This window comes from Acromyrmex echinatior, chromosome 12 (genome assembly GCF_024713525.1).
Source record: "Acromyrmex echinatior isolate Ae372 chromosome 12, ASM2471352v2, whole genome shotgun sequence".
Classification (NCBI taxonomy): Eukaryota; Metazoa; Arthropoda; class Insecta; order Hymenoptera; family Formicidae; genus Acromyrmex; species Acromyrmex echinatior.
The window spans coordinates 12,489,550-12,514,110 of NC_141863.1; the positions used below are offsets into that span (position 1 = coordinate 12,489,550).

Consider the following 24,561-nt stretch of genomic DNA (forward strand, 5'->3'; position numbering starts at 1 on the left):
TCGTGTACATATTTGAGTGCAGAACTAATACTTTCACTCAGAGTTTGAGCAGCTAGTTTTACATTCATTCTGTTGTTTTGGTATAAAATATGTTTTTTAGTCAATTTTATATCAGCGCGCAACCCTTCTTCTTGTAGCTTTTATAGAAGCACAATATCTTGTCAATGAATATCTCCATCTTTACTTTTCAAAATTTTATAATCACCCAAAGTATTTCGTACTAATTTTAACATGTGACATGAATCAAAGAAACAAAACTTTTTCTTTTGTTATGGAATTGATGAAATATGGTTTAAAAGCAGAGCCTAATTTGAAATTTGCTCCTAAATATTTGCACATATTGATATTGATGCTAGTTCCATCAAAAGTTACAAAATATACTTTTACTTCTGTCATTTCTATTAACTCGAAGCATTTTTCTAATAAATTAAGCTCTTTTAGCTGCATTTAACGACTTCAACAAAAAATATCCTACAGGAATTTTCCAATGATCGCGACGAGCATGAAAATTAAGGCATTTGTTGCATAAAGTAAATAATCCACATCATTAAAGACATCATGAGAAGTATAATCAACTCCTAAATCAATGAATCCATAGTATCTCTGTCCATCATACGTTACCTGTTGTCGAATCTCTATTTCGTCTATTACGAGATTACACAGAATCGGATTGTTATTTGTTTTAACCTGACACTTTAGAGCTTCAAATGCTTCAGCGATAAATCCGGGACGTGCATTCAATACTGAATACTATTTTCGAATAGTAGAGAATTCAGGTAAAAGATCACAAAAACTCTTACGTAGTTGTAAGCTTTCGACAAATAAAATTTAACGTAAGTGCAAATGCTCTTAATTCGGGTGAATATTTCATTTTTTCGGCTTTCTTACGTTTTAAAATTTTTCACATTGGTTGCAATTGCGTCTAAAAAAAACAAAGTATATATTTTATTTATTTAATGTACAATTCAAAATTAACCTTAAACCTACCGTATTAATTAATGTACATACAATTCAAAATCAATCTTAAGCCTACCGCATTATTACTAATTTCTGGATTGTATATCAGTTCATGTTGATTCATTATTATATACAATTTTGTCAAAATGTACCATTAAATGATTAGTAGCATCGTCTGATATAATCTTCAGATGATCTACCAAATCTTTAATGGTTTTAATACGTTTTCTCAATCTAGTATTTGTCTCAATATCTAATATTAGTATTAGTATTAGTATTAGTCTTTCTCTCTTTCTCTCTCTCTTCTCTCAAGCTAGTTTTTGTCGTCTTTGTTTTTCCTACTATGACTTTGCTACATTTATATAGGTCCGTATTTATAGTCGGTTCTTAAATCTCATCTCAAAATCGTATCAGATGAGATACTCAGAATAGAATCTGAGACACAGACGATTCAATAGTCACGTCCTGATTAGAAATCAATTGAAACTGTATTCATCTAAGAAAAGGAACGATTACGTGTGAAATCTAACTTGAGATTCAAGATATCGATTAAAGCTGCGTTTTGCTTTTGTTTGAAAATAATCTTTTTCAAAGTCGAATTATTGACATAAAGTAACTCGTGCACTACATTAAAAACGCAGGAACAAACTAGTACGTGTACACCAAAAAAAGAAAAATTTTACCTTATTCGAAAAAAAATTTTTATTAGAGTGTATATTAGACTACAAAAATATAGTATAAAACAAAAAACAGATGATATAAAAATCAAACAAGAAGCATGGAAAAAAAATAGCGACTTTCAATGCTAGCACTCACATTAATGAAAAGGTAATAAGAATTTAAAATAAAATTATGCAATGGAAAACCATCGATACCAACATATCACTGATCATGTTTTTATTAGTATTAATAAAGTTCAAAGGTTTTTATTTTTGAGAAATTAAGGGATATCGCTTTAGGAAACCTTTGTCACTATTTGTGACTTTCCTAATCTTATTTTTCGTCAATTCATGATTCCATTGTATTATTGCTCAAATAGATCCCATAATCGAAAGTATCCTCATTTAATATATGAAATTTCATCACTGATTCTGACAGTGTTTACAAACATAAGAATATATGTATATGTATGTATGATGTGCGTGCGTGCGTAAACACTATTCATCAAAACGTAGAGAATACTTTCGAAACATTTAAAATTGCACAGATAGAAAAGTGTTCAGTTTTCGAAAACTTTTATCTTTACAAAGAAAAAATGTATGGTATTATATAATTTTACTTTATATTTCCACTTATTGTATTATTAATGTTAATTTATTTTTTTGTCTATAATTAGATCAACTCGAACTTATTAAAAACACAGAAAAAATGGATCTGCTCAAAAAAGAATTATCAAGACAAAAAAATGTATGAAAATTTAAAAAAAAAACTTATATAAAAGGAAGCTGAATTTAGAAGGAGAGAATTACAGACAATAGACTGGAAAAATGGAATTATTATTATACGAAGAAAAAATTAAAAACCGAAAGAGAAAAATATAGAGAAACAAAGATACGAGTAGATTTAGCTAAATTGGAACTAGAATATTTCCAAAAACAGAAATTAAATTCTTAATACATTAATATATTATAGAATTATATAGGTCTTATTTTAGAATTATTATTTTTATTGTTCTTTTTTATAAATTTAACTATTACAAATAAAATATTTAAGATTATGATACATTATGTAAAATGAGCTTTTTAAAATTAAAGCTTGTCGAACTGCGATACCTTTTCCTAGTCGTGGTTATACAGGATCGACTGGTATATAGGAAGTTCTAGAGATAGTCTTATTCAATGGCAAGACATCTTTAAGTAAAGCAATATGCAAAACAGCACAAGCGACTATTATGTTGCATATATGTTCCCAATTTATTCCACAGTCTCGACTTAAACATGGAAGTCTTCTTTTCCAAATTCCAAGACACACATACATTCGACACGATTACGAGTTTTAATATGAGCACGATTATATCTCATTTCTGGAATAGTCTGAGGATTTAATACTGAGGTATATAAATATGGAAGACTAGGATAATCATTGTCATCGAGCAAAACATCTTCTAGTTCTCTTTGCATATATCTCATATTTATTCGTAACATATTAAGTGTACAACTATCATGTGTACTACCAGCCCATCGGGCTACAATATCTAAAAAAAAATTCTCTTTGTGATCCAACTACAGTTTGTACATTTATTAAGAAAAAAGATTTTTTATTCCTAAAAACTTCATGAAACTATTAACCTGGTGTATTTTAATATGAGTACAATCGATAGCGTCATCAACTCTAGATATTCCATTTCAATTTTGGTATCTACCCAACTCTTGAAGCGTATTCCAATTATTTATTTTTTCTTCATATGTAACTGGAAATTTAATAAAAATCCGATGCATGCTGGCAAGAAGACTCGATACATTACAAATAATATTTGAAAGCTTGAGATATTTCTTCTAAATCACCACATACTACCTATAGAAAACAAACATGGTGTTTTCCAATTGCAATATCCCTAGACACGGTGATACAAGTTTCAATTGTCCGTTATCGTCGACACAATGCTAGTCACCTGTACTCAGTCGAAGGCTATGTAAGCTTGTGTTTTCTAATGACAATTACATGTTACTGATTACTGGCTATAAATGAGGTTGGAAGACGTTGGTGGTCAGCACTTTTACTTTTTTTTATTTAATGTAGGCAGAAAAAGCTACATTTAATCTAACTCTATCCGAAACGGATCTCAATCATGCACAGCGTACACATTCTGTTCCAATTGAATCGCGCACAATGATACAGCTTGTGTGTACGTTTGTGTTAAGATGTGTTAAGTAGTTGGAAAGCATCCAATATGTATGTATTTGTGCGTGCGTGCGTGCGTGCATCTGAGAAAAAACGTTTTATGTAGATATAATTATATAAAATTATACAAAAATTATACAGGGTGGCATGAATAAACGGCCCCACTCGTCCCGAGCAGAGTGGATTAGCATCTAAGCTCAAACGGCGCGCCTAATCGCCTAGGCCATTCCTCGCGACCCGCGCGCCGTACGCTCGGTGGGCCGTACCTTCGACAATAGTAAGTCGAGCGGACGCGCGTATTCGGCTATCTTTAAACGTTAATATCTCGGTTATTGCGAGCATTACAAAATGGTAGAGGACTTTTCTATTCAGTTTAGTCCACTCTATCTGCTCGAGACGAGTGGGGCCGTATATTCATACCACTCTGTATATAATTTTATATATTTATATGTAAATGGACATATTTTATACAGGGTCCGGCAAAATGATCTCCCACATTTTAATCTTTAATAAAAACGCCTTTGTAAATGCTATTTAGATTTTATTTTTATTAACTGAAAATTTATGCTATGCCATTTGTTTTTATTGAGTTTTGAAAATTACAGAGTCCAAGTGGCGACCATTTTTTTCGATACACGGCTAGGAGATCGTTCAACTGCTTCTCTTACAGCTGCAACATTTTCAGGTCCGAACACTTCTGGGTCTACCAGTTGATTTTCTTTTTAAAGCTGAACCTGTAGCTCTAAAATTTGAAACCCACAACAGTATTGTTTTGCGATCTGAAACTGGAGCATGTCTACCAAGCGCGAAGTGAGTACGAAAAGTTCTTTGCGTCGTAATCACAGATTACTTTTCATAAATGTTTTGATAATGAAAGCACGATGCTCGCCCGTCCAATTCATGACGACAACTGAAATGGCAAGGCGCGAGCTACCAACCGACTACGCTAAGCTCCCCCTCTCTTCAGTGGTTCGGGGACAGTGGCGGTGCAAAATGTGGGAGATCATTTTGCCGGACCCTGTATAATCATAATTATGTATAATTATATATAATTATATATAATTATATATAATTATATATAATTTTATATATAATTATATAAAAATATATATAATTATATACAATTATATAAAATTTTATATATAATAATTATATATAAAATATTTTTTCCGGGTATTCTGATTTCAATATATATAATATACAATATACATATATTATATTTTTTATTAAGATATATAGATTTTAAAATATATTTTTTTCATAAATTATTAATTTAAACTGACTTGAAAGGAAACTGTAGCATAAAATCGCAGACTTAAAAGAAGTTGCTGAATAGGTGGAATTGGAAGGCCTTTTCGGGATGTTTTATGGAGGAATTCTTCAATACGAGAAAGAATATAATACATGACAGATTCTTTCCGAAATCTATATCTATTGATAAATTTGTTGTCAGACTATCATTCGAAAGGATTTCGTGCATCTGTAATATAACGTTTTAGTAATCGTTCAATATGTTCGTCAAATATATTAAATTCCTCAAAATTGTCATAATTTTCTATCCAATTTATGTATTCCGCAGGAAAATTTATTTGAACAGATACTAAAATAAATAATTAATATAAATAATATAATAATGTAATATTAATATATTATATACATATATATACATACATGTAGATTATAATGCACTCTAATATAAATATTATATAATTTTTTCTTTTCAAGTTATATCCGGACCATACTTACATGATACGCAAGTTTTCTCGATTCAAAGAATTAGAGAATACAAATTTCGAAGTTATGTTTACGAGATCTTACTTCAAGACTCGATTATTGAATCGTAAAAAATATCTCGAGATAAATTTTATTTGAATTCTTCACTTAAATCACAATTATAAATTGACTCAAGATTCGTTTATTGAATTGTTCCATGACTCAAGATTAGTTTCAGCTGAGTTTCTCAGCAGAAACACGACTATAAATACGGACCTTAAAACTCTCTTAGCTCTTCGTGGTGTAATGAAATATGGTGTTCTAATATCACCAATATAACGTGGTTCAGCATACAACGGAGAGTTTGGAAGAGTTAAATTGAATTCGAAATGTTTAATACGTTAAAGAATAAACGGTGAAATCATACTTCAAGAGTCGTGCGACTAAAGTCAGCAGTATACAATACATTTTTTCTTGCTCGATCGCATGCATTGTTAAAAATTAGTAAAAATTTTTTATGCATTTTATATTTATATTATATATTTAGAATTATACAATTTTATTAATTTATTAGAATGCAAGTAATCCAATAAGAAAATGTGCATCGTGTACCGCTAGCTTATTATTTAAAGAAACTTACCATGATCAATTTACTCTTCTTTAGGAATTAATTCATCCATATTTTTATCGGCTATTACAATTGAACATGATAGTTCCTCCTCACATATATTTACTATTTTTGAACATGGTTCTTCTTTACATACATTTACTCTAGTTGAACATGATAGTTCCTCCTCACGTACATTTATTATTGTTGAATATGGTTCCTCTTTATATATATTTATTATTGTTGAACATGATTCCTCTTCACACACATTTACCATATATTCACTTTTGTAGCATTTTGCTACAATCTTAATTTTACTGTTTTAGTTTGATTCTTACAATTATATAACTAAAAAATAACCAAATCAAACAATTTTATATAATATATTATTTTTATGTAATATATTATTTATCTTTTTATATATATACCTTTTTCTTTTTTGACATGATAAAGATAGTATGCTTTTACTCTTTAAAACTCTATTAGTGGCTGTAAAAAGTTAATTGTTGTAAGAATCTTTTTCCGTGAAATGTTTTGAGCATAAATAAGTGGTAGTTTTGATCACAAAATTTCCATCAAAATTACAAAACTCTAATTCTACAAATACAAAATTAATCATTTTTTTCTTATTTGCATATCTTTTGGAAATCTGCAAAAATTGAAATGTGATTTTACTTAACCTAAAATATGCGAGCAAAGAATACAAGTATTCATTAACAATTACGATTGTGTACTTACCTGTGATAAAACATTGTCATGATTACAACACAAAATGCAATATTGAATCATTTTATGTAAGTTATAATAAAATCGCGCTTATATTTGGATACTACGTATTGGCATCTGAAAATTTCGATTGGCTAGGAATGGTCATGCGCAAAAAGAAGAAAAGTTGAGTAGGATAGAAATCTTCTGTCTCTCAGTTTTGCTCACAACTCAACGTCCGTATTCCCCTTCCATTACTATAAATTCTATAGCTAGAAGACTGCAGGCATTTTGCTATCTGGATACACACACACACACACACACACACACACACACACTATATATGTATATATATATATATATATATATATACACATACATATATACAGGGTGCGTCACAAAATCCGGACAAATTTCAATTAAAATTTTCCATTATATTATACCTCCGCTAAAGGTTGTTGTTGGCGTCCGAGAAAGTCTGATGCTTCTAGTAAACAGTCATATTCAAAATGGTATTGAAACCAAGTGCAGAGTATAATCAAAAAGCCGCGATCATCGGAGGCCTTCGCGCTGGGCGCTCAGCAACGAAAATAATTCTTTGGATACTCGAGATCAACCGTTTATGACGTTGTGGCAAAATATACGGCTTTAGAACAGTCCAACGAAGATTCCAATATGCTAGCGAGGAAGAGTCACTCGAAAGAATGCACCGCGAGAACCTCCGCAGTCGTTGAAAGGATTCAAGCGCTGATTTCGAATGATTCAGGACAATCATTGTGCGTTCTGATGGATGTAGTGAAGCCGTGGATGGAAACTGGCGTCCGAAAGGCCATATGTTTTTCAGCAGGACGGTGCACCGGCTCATACGAATCATTTGATTCAAAATTGGCTCTCAGACAACGTCGATATGTTTTGGTCCAAGGAATTCTGGCCTCCCAACAGCCCAGATTTAAATCCCGTGGACTACTACGTATGGAGCGTAGTTGAAAGGGTTACAAGTCACAAACAAGTCTCGGCATCCCAAGGTCATGACATCATTAAGGACCGCTATTGAGGCAGCATTTCTCGGCATGGACAGCGCTACATTACAGCGTGTGAACGCTTCAGACCGAGAATAAAGGCTGTTATTCAAACTAATGGGGGACATATTGAATAATTGTGCTCTACAGGGATCCAAGTGCATGTAAAAGGATTTTGTGTAATATTTAATTTTTCATTAAAAACATTTTGTTTAAAGAAATTATTCGATTTGTCCGGATTTTGGTGACGCACTTTGTGTACACACACACACACACACACACATATACAGGGTGTCATGAATATACGACCCCACTCGTCCCGAGCAGATAGAGCGGACTAAATTGAGTAGAAAAATCCTCTACCATTTTGTAATGCTCGCAATAATTAACGAGATATTAACGTTTAAAGATAGCCGAATACGCGCGTCCGCTCGACTTATTATTGTCAAAGGTACGGCCCACCAAGCGCACGGCCGCGAGGAGCGGGAATGGCCTAGCAGGCGCGCCGCGCCATTTGAGCTTAAATGCTCGCGACGGTATTGACAGTAAGCCCCGCTCCTCGCGACCCGCGCGCTCGGTGGGTCGTACTTTCGGCAATAATAGGTCGGGAGAACGTGCATATTCGGCTATCTTTAAACGTTAATATCTCGTTAATTATTGCGAGCATTACAAAATGGTAAAGGACTTTTCTACTCAGTTTAGTCCACTCTACCTGCTCGGAACGAGTGGGGCCGTATATTCATGACACCCTATATATATATGGGGCATTTTTTATCAAATCGGTCACATTCCTGCTCATTTCAGTTTTTGAGATAAAATTTTTTAAAAGAGCTTAAAAGTTTTATTGAAACACACGTGCACGTTTATTCACAATATCATTAATTTTTCCAATGTCATTCCAGCATCCATTTTGGGTCCGCCATTTTGAATTTTTTTTATGCTACGGCATCGAGAAATAGACATTTCAAAGAAAATTTTGAGCTCTTTTGAAAAATTTTTTCTCAAAAATTGGAATTGGCAAGGGATGATCGATTTGACAGAGAATGCCTCATATATGTATATACAGGGTGTTCAAAAAGTATGTCTCTTCCGGATTCTCGGAAGAATGTCATTTTTGAAAGAAATGTTCCAGTTAAAAATTGTAAGATATTATAAACAGATTTATTTATAAATCTTATCAATTTGACCTTGAGTAGCGTCATCAAGATCAGGTCAATGTCAAATTGATTTTTTTTTAACGAGACACTCTATTTTTGATTTCAGAATCTAATAGCCGGTATTAAGAGCTTTTCAAAACACTATAATAAAATAATTTTTCATTAAGCAATTTTCAAGTTGAATGAGCCTGGAAAGTTACAGTATCGCCGGCATTAGAATTATCAAAGATGTAAGATGATCGCGTTGTCCGATCGGATTTACACCTTGTGTGGATGTGTATATGTATATATGTATATATGTTTATATTTGTGTGTACATGTGTGCTTGTTCCGAAAAGTTCTTGATTATTATTTGAGTAAAACTAAGATTGGTTTATCTTGCCTTCACCAGTCGGATAGATCCATCTTGTCTTCACTGGCCGGATAAATCAATCCTACTTTTACTAATCAAATAATGTCAAGAACTTTTTAAAACGAACGCACGCGCATACCCCCCCCCCCCCCCCCCACACATACACACGCACGCGCGCACGCACGCATGCACAAAGTGTAAATTCGATCAGGCAATCTCCACGCGGTACATTTTTGATAATGCTAAAGATAGCGGTACTGTCCAAGCTCATAACATAACTCGAAAATTATTTAACCAAAAAATTACTTTAGTATAATGTTTTGAAAAGCTCTTAACACTGGTTATTAGATTCTGGAATTAAAAATAGGGTGTCCCATTAAAAAAAAATCGTGACTTTGATCTGACTTTGGCGACGCTACCCAAGGTCAAACTGATAAGATCTATAAATAGATCTTTTTATACCATACAACTTTTGTATGAAACATTTCTTTCAAAAACATCATCATCGAATAAATCCGAAGTTCTGACCTTCCTTTTTTATAAAAGAGTATTCCAAAAAGATCAGGACCCCTGAATATCTCAGAAAATATAAGTTTGACAGAAGTTTCAAATAAAAGTTGTAGAGTTCAAAAAGATTTAATTACTGATCTTACCAGTTTGATCTTGGGTGGCATCGCCAAGATCAAGTCACATTGATTTTTTTAAATTGAACATCCTACTTTTGATTCCAGAATCTAATAGTTGATGTCAAGAGTTTTTCAAAACACTATAATAAAATTATTTTTCATGAAGTACTTTTCGAGTTACAAAGCTTGAAAGTTACAGTAATCCGATAATCAAAATAATTCCATACCACCGGCATTAACATTACGCAAATTGTTCAACTGATAGCTAAAACCTCTTGAATGTTGTTCAGGATCCCGGATAACATTTGTTAAGATCAAGATCATTGGGAATTGTTTCTCTTATTTTCATTTTTGCACTGAAAATTCATTTTTATGTAAAAATAAAAATAAAAGGCCTACTATTCTGTAACTCTTAACAACTGCAACGATATTGTTGCATTGTCAATGTGCAGATTTTGTATACAGTAAAAAAGCTGCGCAACGACAATTTAACGATATCGTTAGAGTCGTTAAGAGTTACAGAATAGGCCCCTAAGAGAATCAATTTCCAATGATCCTTGATCTTAACGAATGTTATCCAGGACATGATCCTGAACATTCATTAGACTGACAAACATAAAAAAAAATTTTTTTTTTAATCGGCCTCTCAGCTTAAAAGCTTCCATTTCATTCCAAATCTCTAAATTTTTATCCAGAAATATTAAGATTTAGAGGTAATGATTTTTAAATCAAAATTTCGATTTTCCTTAATACACGTTTGATGCACAAATGGTTTAATTCGGATTTTTTTTATAATTTTCTTCAAAACGAAGCAAAAACGAGTATCTCTACAGGACTTTTTTTCTTAATTTATCGATCCCCTACACGCTCCCAAAATTTTGACATTTAAATTCCAAACTCTGTATAAAATCAAATATGTGTGTGGTGCGTTATAATTTAACAATTTTTACTTATTTTAAGTAAATATTCAGTTTAGAGGAGCCCCCTCCAATGACCTTGACCTTGACATATGTTATCAAGGTCATGACCCTGAGTAATCTCCAACAGGTTTTAACCGTACTCATTACTCGTTAAAAAAGTATTAAGAAAGAAAGCTTCAAAAATGATATCTTTTTTTACTATATAGAACAAAAATTTCCTGCTTTAAAATATATTTTACGCCTGTCCATGCGAAACGACTCTCACTCCACCCCTTCCCTGCTATGGGACGCACGACTTTCTACGCGAGACGTAGAAAATTGTGCGCCCCTATGCGTTACTATATAGGACGTTTCAGAAATAGTTGGTCAAATTTTAAGAGCATATTCCACTCATTGTAAGGATGAAAAAAAGTCATATAAAAATGAATTCGAAAACGCTTCTTTCCAAGTTATAAAAATTTTTTTATTTTATACTTATACCTATATTTTATTTTATATCTATATCTATACTTTATTTTATACTTATATCTATATTTACAAAAATTACTGGAAATGATTTCCTTCCGCATCGATGCAGAATTTTTGAACGTCTTCGATAATCCATGCGACGTCGATGCAAAGCATGCATCGATGCGGAAGTACATCATTTACAACAATTTCTGTAATAAAAATATAGATATAAGTATAAAATAAAAAATAGATACAAATATAAAATAAAATACAGAGTATAAAGTAAGTATAAAATAAACAAATTTTTATAACTTGGAAAGAAGCGTTTTCGAACATATACAAATATAAGTATAAAATAAAATATAGGGATAAGATCATTGGGGAGGAAAACGCCACACTTAAGTCTTTATTCTTGAATAACTTCTTAATTATTGAATTAACGAACGAAAAAATATTTACATTTTAGCAACCTTCTTTTATTCATACAAATCAATGAATTAAATTTTTTATATTCTGTATTATTAAAAAAAATTGATATGTCATACCCTGCAAAAGTGACATCTTCCCCTTATATATAGGGTAAGATACCACCTCCTATGGGAAAAGATATAAACAATTAAATAATATGATGCAATATAAACTTGCATATTTAATTTATTTATAGTCAATAATCAAGGGTTTAAGTTATAAAAACATATAAAGATATGATAAAACATAAATTGTCGGAATATGAAAGAGAGTAATTTAAGAAGTAAGTTGGACATACTTTTATTTGTTTAAACAGCATTTCATTAACTTAAAATTTCGAATTATATAAAGCATCCAAAATTTTAATTCATAAAATCGTTTTAATAACGATTTCTAGCAGGAAAATTGTGTTTTGTATTTACTGTCATCTTATCCCCAAGTGTAACAGAAATATTTAATAAGGAGTTTGCATAATTTTTAAAAAATATTGCATTTTATAATTTATATATATATATCTTTAAATGCAATTTTTTAATAATTTTTTAACATAATTTATGCAAGAAAATAAATAATAAAAAATTGCATTATTTGAAATGCCGAAGACGACTGATCTCTCCCGAACGTGCTGTGACGTCACACTGCAACAACGAAACCACAATTATTCAGTAAGAAATTAATTTATTTTAAAATATTTATTTTTAAAAGTGAGCAAAGGAAACATGTACAAAACGTGTTTTATACTTTTGTAAAAGCACAACTAAAACATCAGAAAAATTGTTCTTTTATCTGCCTTAAGCTGAAAAAGTGATTTAAAAGTGCACATCATGTTGATGAATCAGGAAAATGGAATTATTTTTGTTGTGAAGATCATTTCGATGTGTGTATTATATAAAATATGTATTTTGTGCTCTTTAATTATAACAATTATAAAAATTAATCGTGTTCATGTAAAAATATCCAACATAATCTAAAATGTAGAATAAAACATTGAATGAAAGGTATTTTGGGATTTTATAAAATTATTTTAAAATTATGATTTATAATTAATAAAAAAACATATTTTTAATTAAAATATTTTAATGTGTAAATGACATTTTTTAAATGTTTATAACCTTACATTAATAAAATTTATCAGAATAATTTGCTTTTTCAAACATTTTTTCTTTTGCAAATTTATGAAATTATCAATTGACAATGAATCTTTTTTAGTACAAAAGTTAAACATTAACTGATGAATTGATAATGTATAAACTATTTTTTTCTATTGATAATATATAAATTGTTCTTTTCTCTTTATATCTATTAATATATGTCTTGACAACTGATTATCTAATTGTTTTTGTTTTGGCTTGTTTGATTACTTTATAAAATTAGAATTGTCACCTAAATTTTTAGTCGTAGATTCAAAATTCATTATCACCTCATTAGTTATTGTAATAAATTTTTTTGAAGTTGCAACATTACAAGACTGATTTTCTCCAATAATGTTCAACTTCAGTTGGAGATGCAAATATAGTCTATTAATCCACATTAAGAAGGCTATATCACGCTTAATTTTTCTATAATTAAATTCAATTTATTTATAGAAACTTATATATTTATATTGTTACCAATATGTATTACTATCTATCTATCTATATATATATAAATTTATCTTGGATTTATTTTTACTTTATATTTTTAAAATTGCAAATGACTGTTTTATAAGAATATTTAAATGATTGTTTATTGAATTATTACTTTTATGAAATAAAAATTTAGTTTTTTAAACTATTACTCTCAAATATTTTAATCTTCTGATGCTGCACATTCAGGCATTCTACGCGTTGAACTATTTCTTTTTCTTCGTCGACAATACAGATTACAGTATAATCTTTTTGTCGAACTCTGTGTTCAGGACAGATTTTTACTTTTACTGTACAAATAGAATTTTTCCGTTTGACGCTAACATAACCTATAAGTTATACTCTTATAGCGGAGTCAGTATACTTTTCTCTTAATGATTTATGCTAGACACATTAATTATAATATTTATTCATGCTACTTAATAAATAAATAAAATTGAAAAAAAATCACCACTGTAATAATAAAAATATACTTACAAAGTTGATTTTATTCCTCCTTGTAGCGTATTATATCACTAACAAATCCATAAATACAATTATTTATGGTAAATTCATTGAATCGACTTTAATGAATCCTGAATCCAGTTGATTTGACATTTTATTTTAATATTCTTAATTTATAATGAGATTTTTAAGAAGAAAATTTTAAGATTTCGCTTTAGCTTTCCAACGCAAGTAGACGATTGCAGACGATTTATTGCAGTGTGACGTCACGCCCTTGTTAGCCAATAAAATTGTTTTCTCAAATTTCAAATATTATTAAACTTTATTTTAGTACCTACCTATTGCTAAAAATTACAAATTTTATTATATTTAAATTATAATAATGTATATTTCCATAATAAACGAAAAAAATGTATTATTTTTTTCATGCAAACTCCCTATTGCAACTTTTATGCAGAAATATACAAGAATATTACAAATTATAATCTATATCATCCACATGATCTCCAGGGAACACTGATAAAAACCGTATATCATTTGCCGGTTTTACAGTAAGAATCGAAATACAGACCTTATTAGTATACTAAATATTACAAAGAGCATGTTTTACGACCTACCTTTTCGTATTCCGTATAATTTTTACCAATCGACTTTGGCACGAACATGTTCTCTGCCGATAACTACGCAACTATCTACCACTCTTTTGCACAGTCAGTATGGCTAACGCATGTTCTATAAAAAACATTATAAACAAAGTGGCGTCTTCCCCCTTGTAATCTTTCCTCGAATTACCTTATAACTATAAAATAAACAAATGTTTATAACTTGGAAAGGAAGCGTTTTCGAATCCATGTTTATATGACTTTTTTTATCCTTACAATGAGTGGAATATGCTCTTAAAATTTGACTATTTCTGTGACACCCTGTACAAAAACAAAAATTATAAAAATTATAAAAAAATAACATTTTCAAAAAAAAAATTTTTTTTTAAAGCAGGAAATCTATTTTAAAGCAGAGAATTTTTTGTTCTATATAGTACAATAAAGAAAAGAGATATATTATATTTAATTTTTCTTTTTAATAACTTTTTAATAACGAATAACGAGCGACGGCTAAAACCTATTAGAGGTTACTCAGGGTCATGATCTTAACAATATACGTCAAAATCAAGATTATTGGAGAAAACTCCTCTAAATATTTACCATTTTTTTACTAATCTAGGTAATTACCTATAAATTCATTAATTTTTTTCTAGCAAAAGATTTCCATCCATCTTCTAAAATAGTCTGAATTTTGGAAAATGCTTTATGACCGTAACACTTCATGACTTCATTTTCTTGAAAGGAGGGTAGAAATTTTCAAGAGTTTGACTACTATTCGAAGATCGTTTTATTTCTGTTTTATATATTTTTCTTCGTAGGAACAAAAAATAATCATTATAATAACGCCAGGCTTAAGAAAAAATTGGTACATTGAAATAAAGTGAATAAAATCCTTATTCGCATCGTTATAAAATTAGTTATATGCTCCAATAATTCATTTATGAAATTAATTCCAAATGCGAAAAATTGCACCACAAACATTTTTCATTTTAGGCCTGTTTTTTTAGCTGAACTTCTTGCGCGGTTCATCTTTTCTCTTTTTCTCTCTAATGTGAAACTTTAGCTAAAAAGAACAAACCTTTCGGTATCGGTACCTTTCTCGATATCGATTCCTCTACTTCAAGCGTCATACACCGCTTGAAGTGGAGGAAATGATACCAAGATGACAAATGTTATAATGAAAGATGTAATCTTATTAACATTTTGTGGTGCAAAAATTATTCGTATTTGATCCAATTTGGAATTAATTTCATAAATAAATTATTAAAAACATAATGACAGTGACTTTATAACGATACGAATAAGGATTTAACTTTATTCTAATGTACCAATTTTTCTCTTTAAGTCTGGCATTATTATAATGTTTAATTTTTGCTTCTGCGAAGAAAAATATATAAAGTAACATAGAAATAAAACATCCCCGAAGTCCTCGAAAATTTCTACCTTTCTTTATGTAGAATATTTTTAAATTTATTTTATATGTGGTCTCAAACTTTTGGCCGGTAATATATATGATTGAATTAATTTTTTATTATTATTTTAACGTTACGTAAGAATAAAGTTTATTCAAAAGATATTACATACAATAATACTCTTATTTACTGCGGTGATTTGATCTACTACATGGCAAAGTTACTTTACTCTATGAAAAATATTTGTATATTTCTCAAAATAGCGAATTATAATTTGGGAATATACAGGAATCGAAGATGGTGTAAGGACCAGAAGCAAAGCTGAATCGCAGCCTTATGAATGGACTACGGTGCCTGTACTTGTAAAAATTTTTAAAGTAATAATCAACGAATTATCGAATGACATCGAAGCCATTAGCGCTAGTCAAGATACAGAAGTAAGTACCATGTTTTTATATTTTTCCTAATCTTTCATTATTTATTATTTTATTTTATCAAAGTAATATGCGAAATTTGATTAAAATATTCCTTTATATCAACATCCAGGTTTCTGACGATGAGGATGAAGAAGATGATGAATTGATAGATCCCGGAAATGAAAGTGCAAATATTTTACGTAAGTTATATATAAATAATCTATAAATTGCGTAACATTTAAGAATTATTAATAAGAGAATATTATTAAATATGATTTCTTTATAGAATTTGGAGGTATAGATGAAGATAATGATGATGAAGAAGATCCAGAATTATTGCGGGACTCTATATATCATTTGAACCTTGGTCAATATTTGCGCGATTTCTTGCTAAACTTCTCCACTCATCATTGTTTCCGCATGTATATCCAACACCTGAATGTGCCAGAACTAAAAGTCTTGAATAATATAAATATCAACGCGCTCGTGTAATAGAATAAGTAATTTAGATAATCGAAACAATTTTGAAATTTCATAATAAACGACCAGTCATTTTTATACATTTTTATTATACACCTTATTCTACACCTCGTTTTTATATTGCTTGAAATCAAATTTCGTCTCATTTTACATTGTTCAACAAAAAATGATTTCTTTTATTCAAGTACAAAAACGAAAGCATTGACGAGATAGCATTAAAGAAATTCTCAGAACTTAGCATGACTTCGGGGCTAAAAATTGAAGAACGCTGGCTCTAGCAAAACAGATTCTGAGGGCGCGATTACATGTAGCGCGGTACACGGTCAATTAATTCTATTAAAAAGTGCTTAGTAATAAAAAAAATAAATTTGTCACTGGTCCGTGTCGCTTACCACACTACATGTAATAGAGGAGAAAAGAAGCAAGTGGCACTGTTTGCGCGGTTCCTATAGCTATCTAATTATTAGGTGTTGGAATTAATTCGTAGCGTTTTTTAATGAAAGAATGTTATTTATTTCACATGAGCATTAAAAAATACATTAATGAAAGTACTTCCCATCACTTGTAAAACGCTACGAATTAATTCCAACACCTAATAGTTTCTGTATGATCAGGGTGCGATTACATGTACTGAGTATCGCGTACCACGCTACATGTAATCGCATCTGATCCTTTGACTGTAAATCTTAGAACATACATAAATGGACGGAGAATAGAACGCTAAGCTCGATGCAAAAATCTGTGCGAGAGAGAAAGATAGTAACGGATAAATGTTGGTAAAGCGTTTGTTTCCTCATTCCTGCTGTCCATCATCACAATTGCTACTTCCCGATTCCACGCGTCTTGAACAAAGAACGCCGATGCATTGAGAACATTTATCCCTTACTATTTTTCTCTCTCGCACAGATGTTTGCATCAGCGCGAGCCATGGGCAAGTATAGGCAATGCCCCTTCCATTTATGTATATTTTAAGCTGTAAATACATGAACTGCTAGTCCCTCATCATGCTATAGAAAATGTATACTCTCAGTGTCACTGAACTAAAGTTGATTGAATGAAGGTTCCGCTCCAAAGAGTAAAGATCATAAAGCGGCGTTTACAATGAGATTTTAAGGCATAAAACTTAAGCTCTAAATCTTAAGTTGTAAGAAATTGACCAATATATTACAGTCGAATATCTGGAGAACAATCGACTATGATTGGTAAATTTTTTTACAGCTTAAAGCTTAAAGCTTAAGTTTTATTGTAAATGCCATTTAACATACACAAAATTTAAGTAAGACGTAAGTAGTAAAGAAATCGACATGTTGGATTAGTTATTGCTTACGTTATGGCCTTACGGACTCTACCGTAATTGATCAATTTGCTTAGAGCTTACGTTTTATTGCTTAAGTTTTTTTTGTGTGCCATGGCCTTAAAGACCGGGAAGTTTAAATTTGATTTAAACGAAAGTTGCCGTGCTTTTTATAATAAGAAAAGTTTATATTCGTCAAATGTTAGATTGAGAATTGATAGGGAGTCGAAAAAAATGTCAAATGGAAAGAAGACGAAATGTTGTTTTTTGATAGTTTGAGATTATGCTACCTGTAACGAGAATTTGTATGTCGGGAAAAGGCATATAAAACAAATAAATAAATAAAAATAATAATTTTAACAATATATATGAGAAAATTTAATAAAAGATAAATAATTTTTCGTGATTATTTTTGAAAGCAGTAATTTTAAATATCATTAATTGAAATTGAAAAAATAATTTAATAAACTTCCCATAAAACACAGCAAGATTGCAGCAACGTTGCAGTAATATTTTCCTGCAAGATTGCAACATTGCAGAAACATTGCGAAATGTTGCAGCATTATTGCAGCATTGCAGCAACAGTAAAATGTCCGCTTGCAAAAATATTGCAATGTAACATTGCAGCAACATTGCAATATAATATGTATATGCAACAATTTGTGTGTATATATATATATACAGGGTTGGCCATATTCGACGGAAAGATGTTTTTTTTTTCAATCATGGGAAACGTCGTTACTCGATCTAACATCTCTGTCAAAAGTTATAGTGTTGCCAGATCTTTCCGTCGAATATGGCCAACCCTGTATACCAGATATAGAAGTATGAAACCGGAATTTTTTTGTAAAAATTACACGTCTGTTGTTTGAAAATGATAAAAAATTTTTTATTTAAAATAATCTCCATTGCTATTTATACATTTTTCCCACCTCTCCGGCAATGTATGAATGCCACGCCAAAAAAACAGTTCTTCTTTTGAAGCGAACCAATTATCGAGCCATTTTCGTACATTTTCATACGAATTGAAGTGTTGTTCAGCGAGAGCATGTCCCAGTGATGCGAATAGATGATAATCGGACGGAGTCAAGTCTAGAGAATAAGCCGCATGCGCTAATATCTCCCAACTGAACGCCTCGATCGTTTCCCTGACCCGTTTTGCTGTGTGTGATAGAGCATTATCATGAAGCAAAATGACTTTGTATTGCCTTTTTCCATATTCCGGTCGTTTTTCATGTAATGCTCTATTTAAATCGATCATTTGCTGTCGGTAGCGATTAGTGTTAACGGTTTCACCAGATTTTAGCAGCTCATAATAGATTACACCCTTCTGATCCCACCAAACACAGAGCATTGTCTTCTTTCCAAAGCGATTTGGTCTTGCAGTGGATGTCGATGGTTCGCCTGGATTCACCCATGATTACGCTTAGGATTCTCAAAATATATCCATTTTTCATCACCTGTGACGATTCGATGGAGAAATGACTTTCTTTTGTATCTGTCGAGCAGCATTTCACAAGTGGTTTTTCGATTTTCTTGCTGTCTTTCATTCAGTTCATGCGGAACCCATTTTCCCACTTTCTGAATCTTGCCCATAGCTTTCAAACGAATGGAGATGGCTTTCTGCGTTACATTCAATTGATCTGCGAGTTCTTGTTGAGTTTGAGTATCATCTTCATCCAATAAGGCTTGCAATTCGTTGTCTGTAAACTTTTTCGGTGGTTTCCCACGCTCTTCGTTTCTCACGTCAAAATCACCACTTTTGAATTTTTTGAACCACTCGAAACACTGTGTTTTACCAAGAGCATGTTCACCGTAAGTTTCGACAAGCATTCGATGCGATTCTGCAACAGTTTTCTTCAAATGATAACAGAAAACCAATGCTGTCCGCAAATCGTAATTCGTAGGCACAAGACTCGACATGTTTAAGGTTAGAAAAAAATATACCGGTGTATGGAACTTGGGTTGTTGTATGTTGGAAATCTTCGTCAGCTCTTAGAGAGAGATGATGGCGCTGCAGATGCGGTCTTGTGGTCCTTAAACTGATAGCTAGTGCCATATATAGGGAAATTCCGGTTTCATACTTCTACACCTGGTGTGTATATATATATATATATATATATATATATATATATATATATATCAGGATAATAGCCTTATTAAGAAATTAAACCAATAACTTGGAGAAACTTTTAGAACGGTGTAATTTCATGATTGAATTAATTAATTATATAATTCAATCATGAAATTATATCATCCAAAATTTTCGATTTAATTAATTTCAATCAATCTGAATGATACTGTAACTATAAATAATAAAAATCTGAATTATGATACGTATATATATATATATATAGGATGGCATGAATATACGGCCCCACTCGTCCCGAGCAGGTAGAGTGAACTAAACTGAGTAGAAAAGTCCTGTGCCATTTTGTAATGCTCGCAATAATTAACGACATATTAACGTTTAAAGATAGCCGAATATGCACGTCCTCCCGACCTATTATTACCGAAAGTACGACCCACCGAGCGCGCGGGCCGCGAGGAGCGGGACTTACCGTCGCGAGCATCTAAGCTCAAATGGCACGCCTAGACGCCTAGGCCATTCCCCTTCGACAATAGTAAGTCGAGCGGACGCGCGTATTCGGCTAACTTTAAACGTTAATATCTCGTTAATTATTGCGAGCATTACAAAATGATAGAGAACTTTTCTACTCAGTTTAGTCCATTCTACCTGCTCGGGACGAGTGAGGCCGTATATTCATGCCATCCTGTATGTGTATATATATATATATATATATATATATATATGAGCTCTGCATAAACTGTTTATGTAACTAAATATTATAAACATCCATAGGTCGCTGGTTCAAATCCGGCTCGAAGGACCAGAAAATGTGCGAGAGCGCACCGCGCGGACAGATTCGAGTGAGAAAACGGCACAAGGTTGATATGATGCACGACAGTGAAGAGAACTCCGTTTCATTTAATTTAACAAAAGAATTTCTTTAATGTATTCAGTTACAAAGTCAAAAGATATAATTAATTAAAGATCAGATTAACAGAATATTAAATGCGGTCACCTTTTCCAAATTGAGCTTGGAATCGCGGTGATGGAAAATCTCGGCGATTTTCCTCGAAGCTTCTCGAAAGATTCGGTTATAGCGATTTCACTAAACGGTTAGCACGGCGATTTTACGAAGCGCGACTATGACTCTAAGAACTCTAAGAACTTTTTGGAAGTAAGAAGGAGGACGGCGAGATCGAGGCATTTATTGCTTTCGATCTGAGCTTTCCCTTTTGGGAAAAATCCAATAAAATTTTGCCACAATCGTGATTATTACGTGGCATTAGGTGTACAAAATTGATTGGCGCTTTGGATTCGTTTCTAGCGACGTTCAACGTAACAGTCATGCGCGGCAGAAAATCCGTGCGTGGGATTGGTGACAGCGCGTGACGTATTCGTCGGAGCGCGGCGCTCGCGTGCGCGAATTGAATTGTTCTAGAACCTTCGATTGTCCGTTGCCGGTAACGACAACTTGTTTGCGTGTAACGAATTGTTTTTTAAAAGGAACAAAGAACGACGAATTTGATGATTTTAACGAAGATTAAAATCATGTTTGAGATGAAATCACGAGCTCAATTTGTGCATGCGTTCAATGACAATTAACGTCGATCGACTGAAAGAATTCTTGCTTTCCTTTCGAATTACCGATCTCAAACATTCCCGCCCGCCTCGTCATCTCCGTGACGATGTATGTATTGACGTTACCTCGAGCTCGTTGAGATTACAAAAACTGTAAATAAGACAAGCGATACAATACAATGAATTCGTGGAAGAACTTGAACCGTAAACGAGAGTTGTATGACAGATAACATTGACAAAAAATGATTCACGAAAATACACGCGATCAATTCAAGCTCTTCTTTACATTTGATGCATTTGCGTGCGAGATAAACGCGTTAGCCTCGTCTGGCAATAAAACTAATTTGATCAAAGGACGAGTTAATTCAGATGAGGCGGTTTTGACTGTGACCACCCGCACTACGCCGTCGTCTCCAGGATGTAGCTGCGTGATTCGCGCCAGAGGCCACTTATTTGGTGGTGAGAGCTCGGAGCGAATGATGCATAGCGATCCAAGGCGTGGTGGCAAAGCGTCCTTGATCCATTTCGGTCTGGTAGCCAGAGTGTGTAAGTACTCGCGTGACCATCTCTGCCAGAAGTGGTCTCGCATTCGCTGAATAAGTTGCCACCTGGAAAGAAAATTTTCCTTCTTGTCCGACAAGGACGGCTCAGGAATGGCCAGCAGTGGTGCCCCAATGAGCAGGTGACCCGGTGTCAGAGCCGTGAGGTCGTCGGAGTCGTCCGAAAGTGCATACATGGGCCTTGAGTTCAGGCATGCTTCCACTTGTGCGAGCAGGGTGCTCATTTCCTCGAAGGTGAGCCTGGTTTCGCCGATGGTTCGGCGCAGGTGATACTTAGCCGATTTCACGGCCGCCTCCCAGAGACCACCAAAATGAGGTGCCGAAGGAGGATTGAAATGCCAATGAATCCCCTCCGATGTAGCTACGTGTGCGATCTTTTGTCCTTCTGCCGAGGAGGCTCGAAGCATTTCTCGAAGTTGCCGATCGGCGCCCAAAAAATTGGTGCCGCAATCCGAATAAATGTCTGAGCACAGTCCTCGGCGAGATGTGAATCGACGGAGAGCAGCCAGGAAGGCGTCGGTGGTGTACGCTGAAACAGCCTCGAGATGAACGGCCTTGGAGCTAAAACAAATAAATACGGCGATGAACGCTTTGTGAGCGCCGTGCCCACGCCCTTTGCTCGTCCTGATGAAAATAGGCCCGGCGTAGTCGATGCCCACGTGAAGAAATGGTCGCGCTGGCGTCACTCTTCCTGGAGGAAGGTTTCCCATCTTTGGTTGCGGAGTGGCAGCCCTCCACCGTGTGCATGTCACGCACTGATGCAGCCATCGCTTGACCACCGCTCGGCCTTGTGGAATCCAGAACCGGAGGCGAAGCAACCCCAGGGTCAGCTGAACTCCTCCGTGGAGAGTACGGCGATGGTAGGCTTCCACCAGCAGGCGAGTGAGCCATGACCTTGGAGGCACGATGACAGGATGTCGCTCGTCGAAAGACAGCGCTGCGTGCTTGAGGCGTCCTCCGACTCGTAGGACTCCGTGTTCGTCCATGTACGGGCTGAGGGTCTGAAGATGACTGGATCTTGCAAGATCGCGTTTGTTTTCGAGCGCAGTCATCTCCTCCTGATAGTGACGTGACTGCACGATGCGAATCCATTGTAGGAGTGCGGCGTCGAGTTCGGCTGGGAGCGCTGACCCTTGGAGCTCATTATCTCCGGATCCGACTGATAGACTGCGGCGACGCCAACGCAAGCACCAGGAAGTCACTTTCAGTAATTGGTGCAGTGCCGAGAACCTGAGGAGTTCTTCCGGCTCTTGGTTGCTTTTGATGACCGCCGCGAGTGTGGTGGCCCGTCGCTCCGGTACGTCCTTGATGGGCTCGAGGTTGACGCTTGGCCATAGCGACGAATTCCCGCTCAACCAGGCGGGGCCCGTCCACCATAAGGAATGGCTGAGGAGCTCACTTGGTGTCAGACCCCGGGAGGCGCAGTCGGCAGGGTTGTCCTTGCCCGGGACGTGACGCCATTGAGCCTCTGGAAGCTGCTGCTGAATTCGTGTCACCCTGTTGGCCACGTACGTTTTCCAGCGCGAGGCGTGACCTCGAATCCAGTGGAGCGTGACCTTGGAGTCGGACCACAGGATCACTGGCGTTGTCGCCAGGTTTAGCACAGAGCGCGTGTGCACGAGCACGCTTGTCAGCAAGGCGGCGGCGCAGAGTTCGAGTCGCGGGAGAGAAACGAGCTTGATCGGCGCGACCTTGCTTTTGGCGGTCAACAACAGAGTCTTCGTTTGGTTGTTTGCGGTGATACGGAGGTATACCACGGCGGCGTAACCTCTTTCGGACGCGTCCGCGAAGCCGTGCAGTTCGAGTTGAGAGCTCGTGTCGCCGGTGCCGAGCCAGCGGCCGACTCTGATCTTCTCAAGCAGTGGAAGTTCTTCCCAGAGCCGCTTCCACTTTCCAGCGATGGTTGACGGCAATGGTGTGTCCCACTCTAGCTGCTGCAGCCAGGCCGACTGAATCAGCATTTTAGCTCGAATGGTTACTGGAGCCAGCCATCCGAGCGGGTCGAAGAGTCGAGCGGTTTCCGACAGCAGACCTCTCTTGGTGAACGCGACGACGGTGCGAGGAGGGACGGAGAAGCCGAATTCGTCTCTAGTTGGATACCAGCGCAATCCCAGCGTTGAGTGATTCTCTTGTTCCCACGACCGCGAGTCTCTGGTGAGGCAGAACTCAGTCGGAATGTCGCGAAGAAGTTCCTGACAGTTGGCGGCCCACTTTCGGAGAGAAAACCCGCCCGCCATGCAGAGGTTGCGGAGCTCGACTTGGAG

General features: G+C 34.4%; 2 protein-coding genes and 2 long non-coding RNA genes across 17 annotated transcripts in view; 1 reads left to right on the forward strand and 3 right to left on the reverse strand.

Moving 5' to 3' along the window:
• Positions 1-8,513, reverse strand: part of LOC105143417 (uncharacterized) — a 30,119-nt gene extending 21,606 nt beyond the window's left edge. For 2 of the 10 annotated variants that reach the window (XR_015546842.1, XR_015546841.1), the window contains exons 1-4: positions 6,857-7,245; positions 6,547-6,767; positions 6,152-6,466; positions 622-922 (exon numbers count right to left, since the gene is read on the reverse strand). This is a non-coding gene — a long non-coding RNA (uncharacterized LOC105143417). The other 8 variants (XR_015546835.1, XR_015546837.1, XR_015546836.1 and 5 more) reach the window with 8 other exon arrangements.
• Positions 1-16,872, forward strand: part of Ipo9 (Importin 9) — a 39,616-nt gene extending 22,744 nt beyond the window's left edge. For all 5 annotated transcript variants that reach the window (XM_011051740.2, XM_011051739.2, XM_087411605.1 and 2 more), the window contains 3 exons: positions 16,187-16,335; positions 16,445-16,514; positions 16,601-16,872. In XM_011051740.2, the coding sequence (XP_011050042.1) occupies positions 16,187-16,335; positions 16,445-16,514; positions 16,601-16,806 (425 nt within the window). In that variant the 3' untranslated portion in view covers positions 16,807-16,872. The remainder of the gene's footprint in view (positions 1-16,186; positions 16,336-16,444; positions 16,515-16,600) is intronic.
• LOC147907935 (uncharacterized) lies at positions 10,834-14,637 on the reverse strand. The gene is made up of 2 exons (XR_015546844.1): positions 13,918-14,637; positions 10,834-12,453 (listed from the first exon to the last, which is right to left on the reverse strand). It is a non-coding gene; the product is annotated as an uncharacterized LOC147907935 (long non-coding RNA).
• Positions 16,873-22,002: 5,130 nt separating the features above from the next.
• Positions 22,003-24,534, reverse strand: LOC147907936 (uncharacterized). The gene is made up of 2 exons (XM_087411674.1): positions 23,054-24,534; positions 22,003-22,858 (listed from the first exon to the last, which is right to left on the reverse strand). Exons 1-2 carry the CDS (start codon positions 24,532-24,534, stop codon positions 22,003-22,005), a joined length of 2,337 nt encoding a protein of 778 aa, XP_087267800.1.
• Between the last annotated feature and the right edge of the window lie 27 nt (positions 24,535-24,561).

Coding starts and splice junctions, on each gene's coding strand:
- LOC147907936 (XM_087411674.1), bottom strand. CDS start 24,534: ATGGCGGGCGGGTTTTCTCTCCGAAAGTGGGCCGCCAACTGTCAGGAA. Junction 22,859..23,053: donor GTCAAGCGATGGCTGCATCA/GTGCGTGACATG, acceptor TATTTGTTTTAG/CTCCAAGGCCGTTCATCTCG.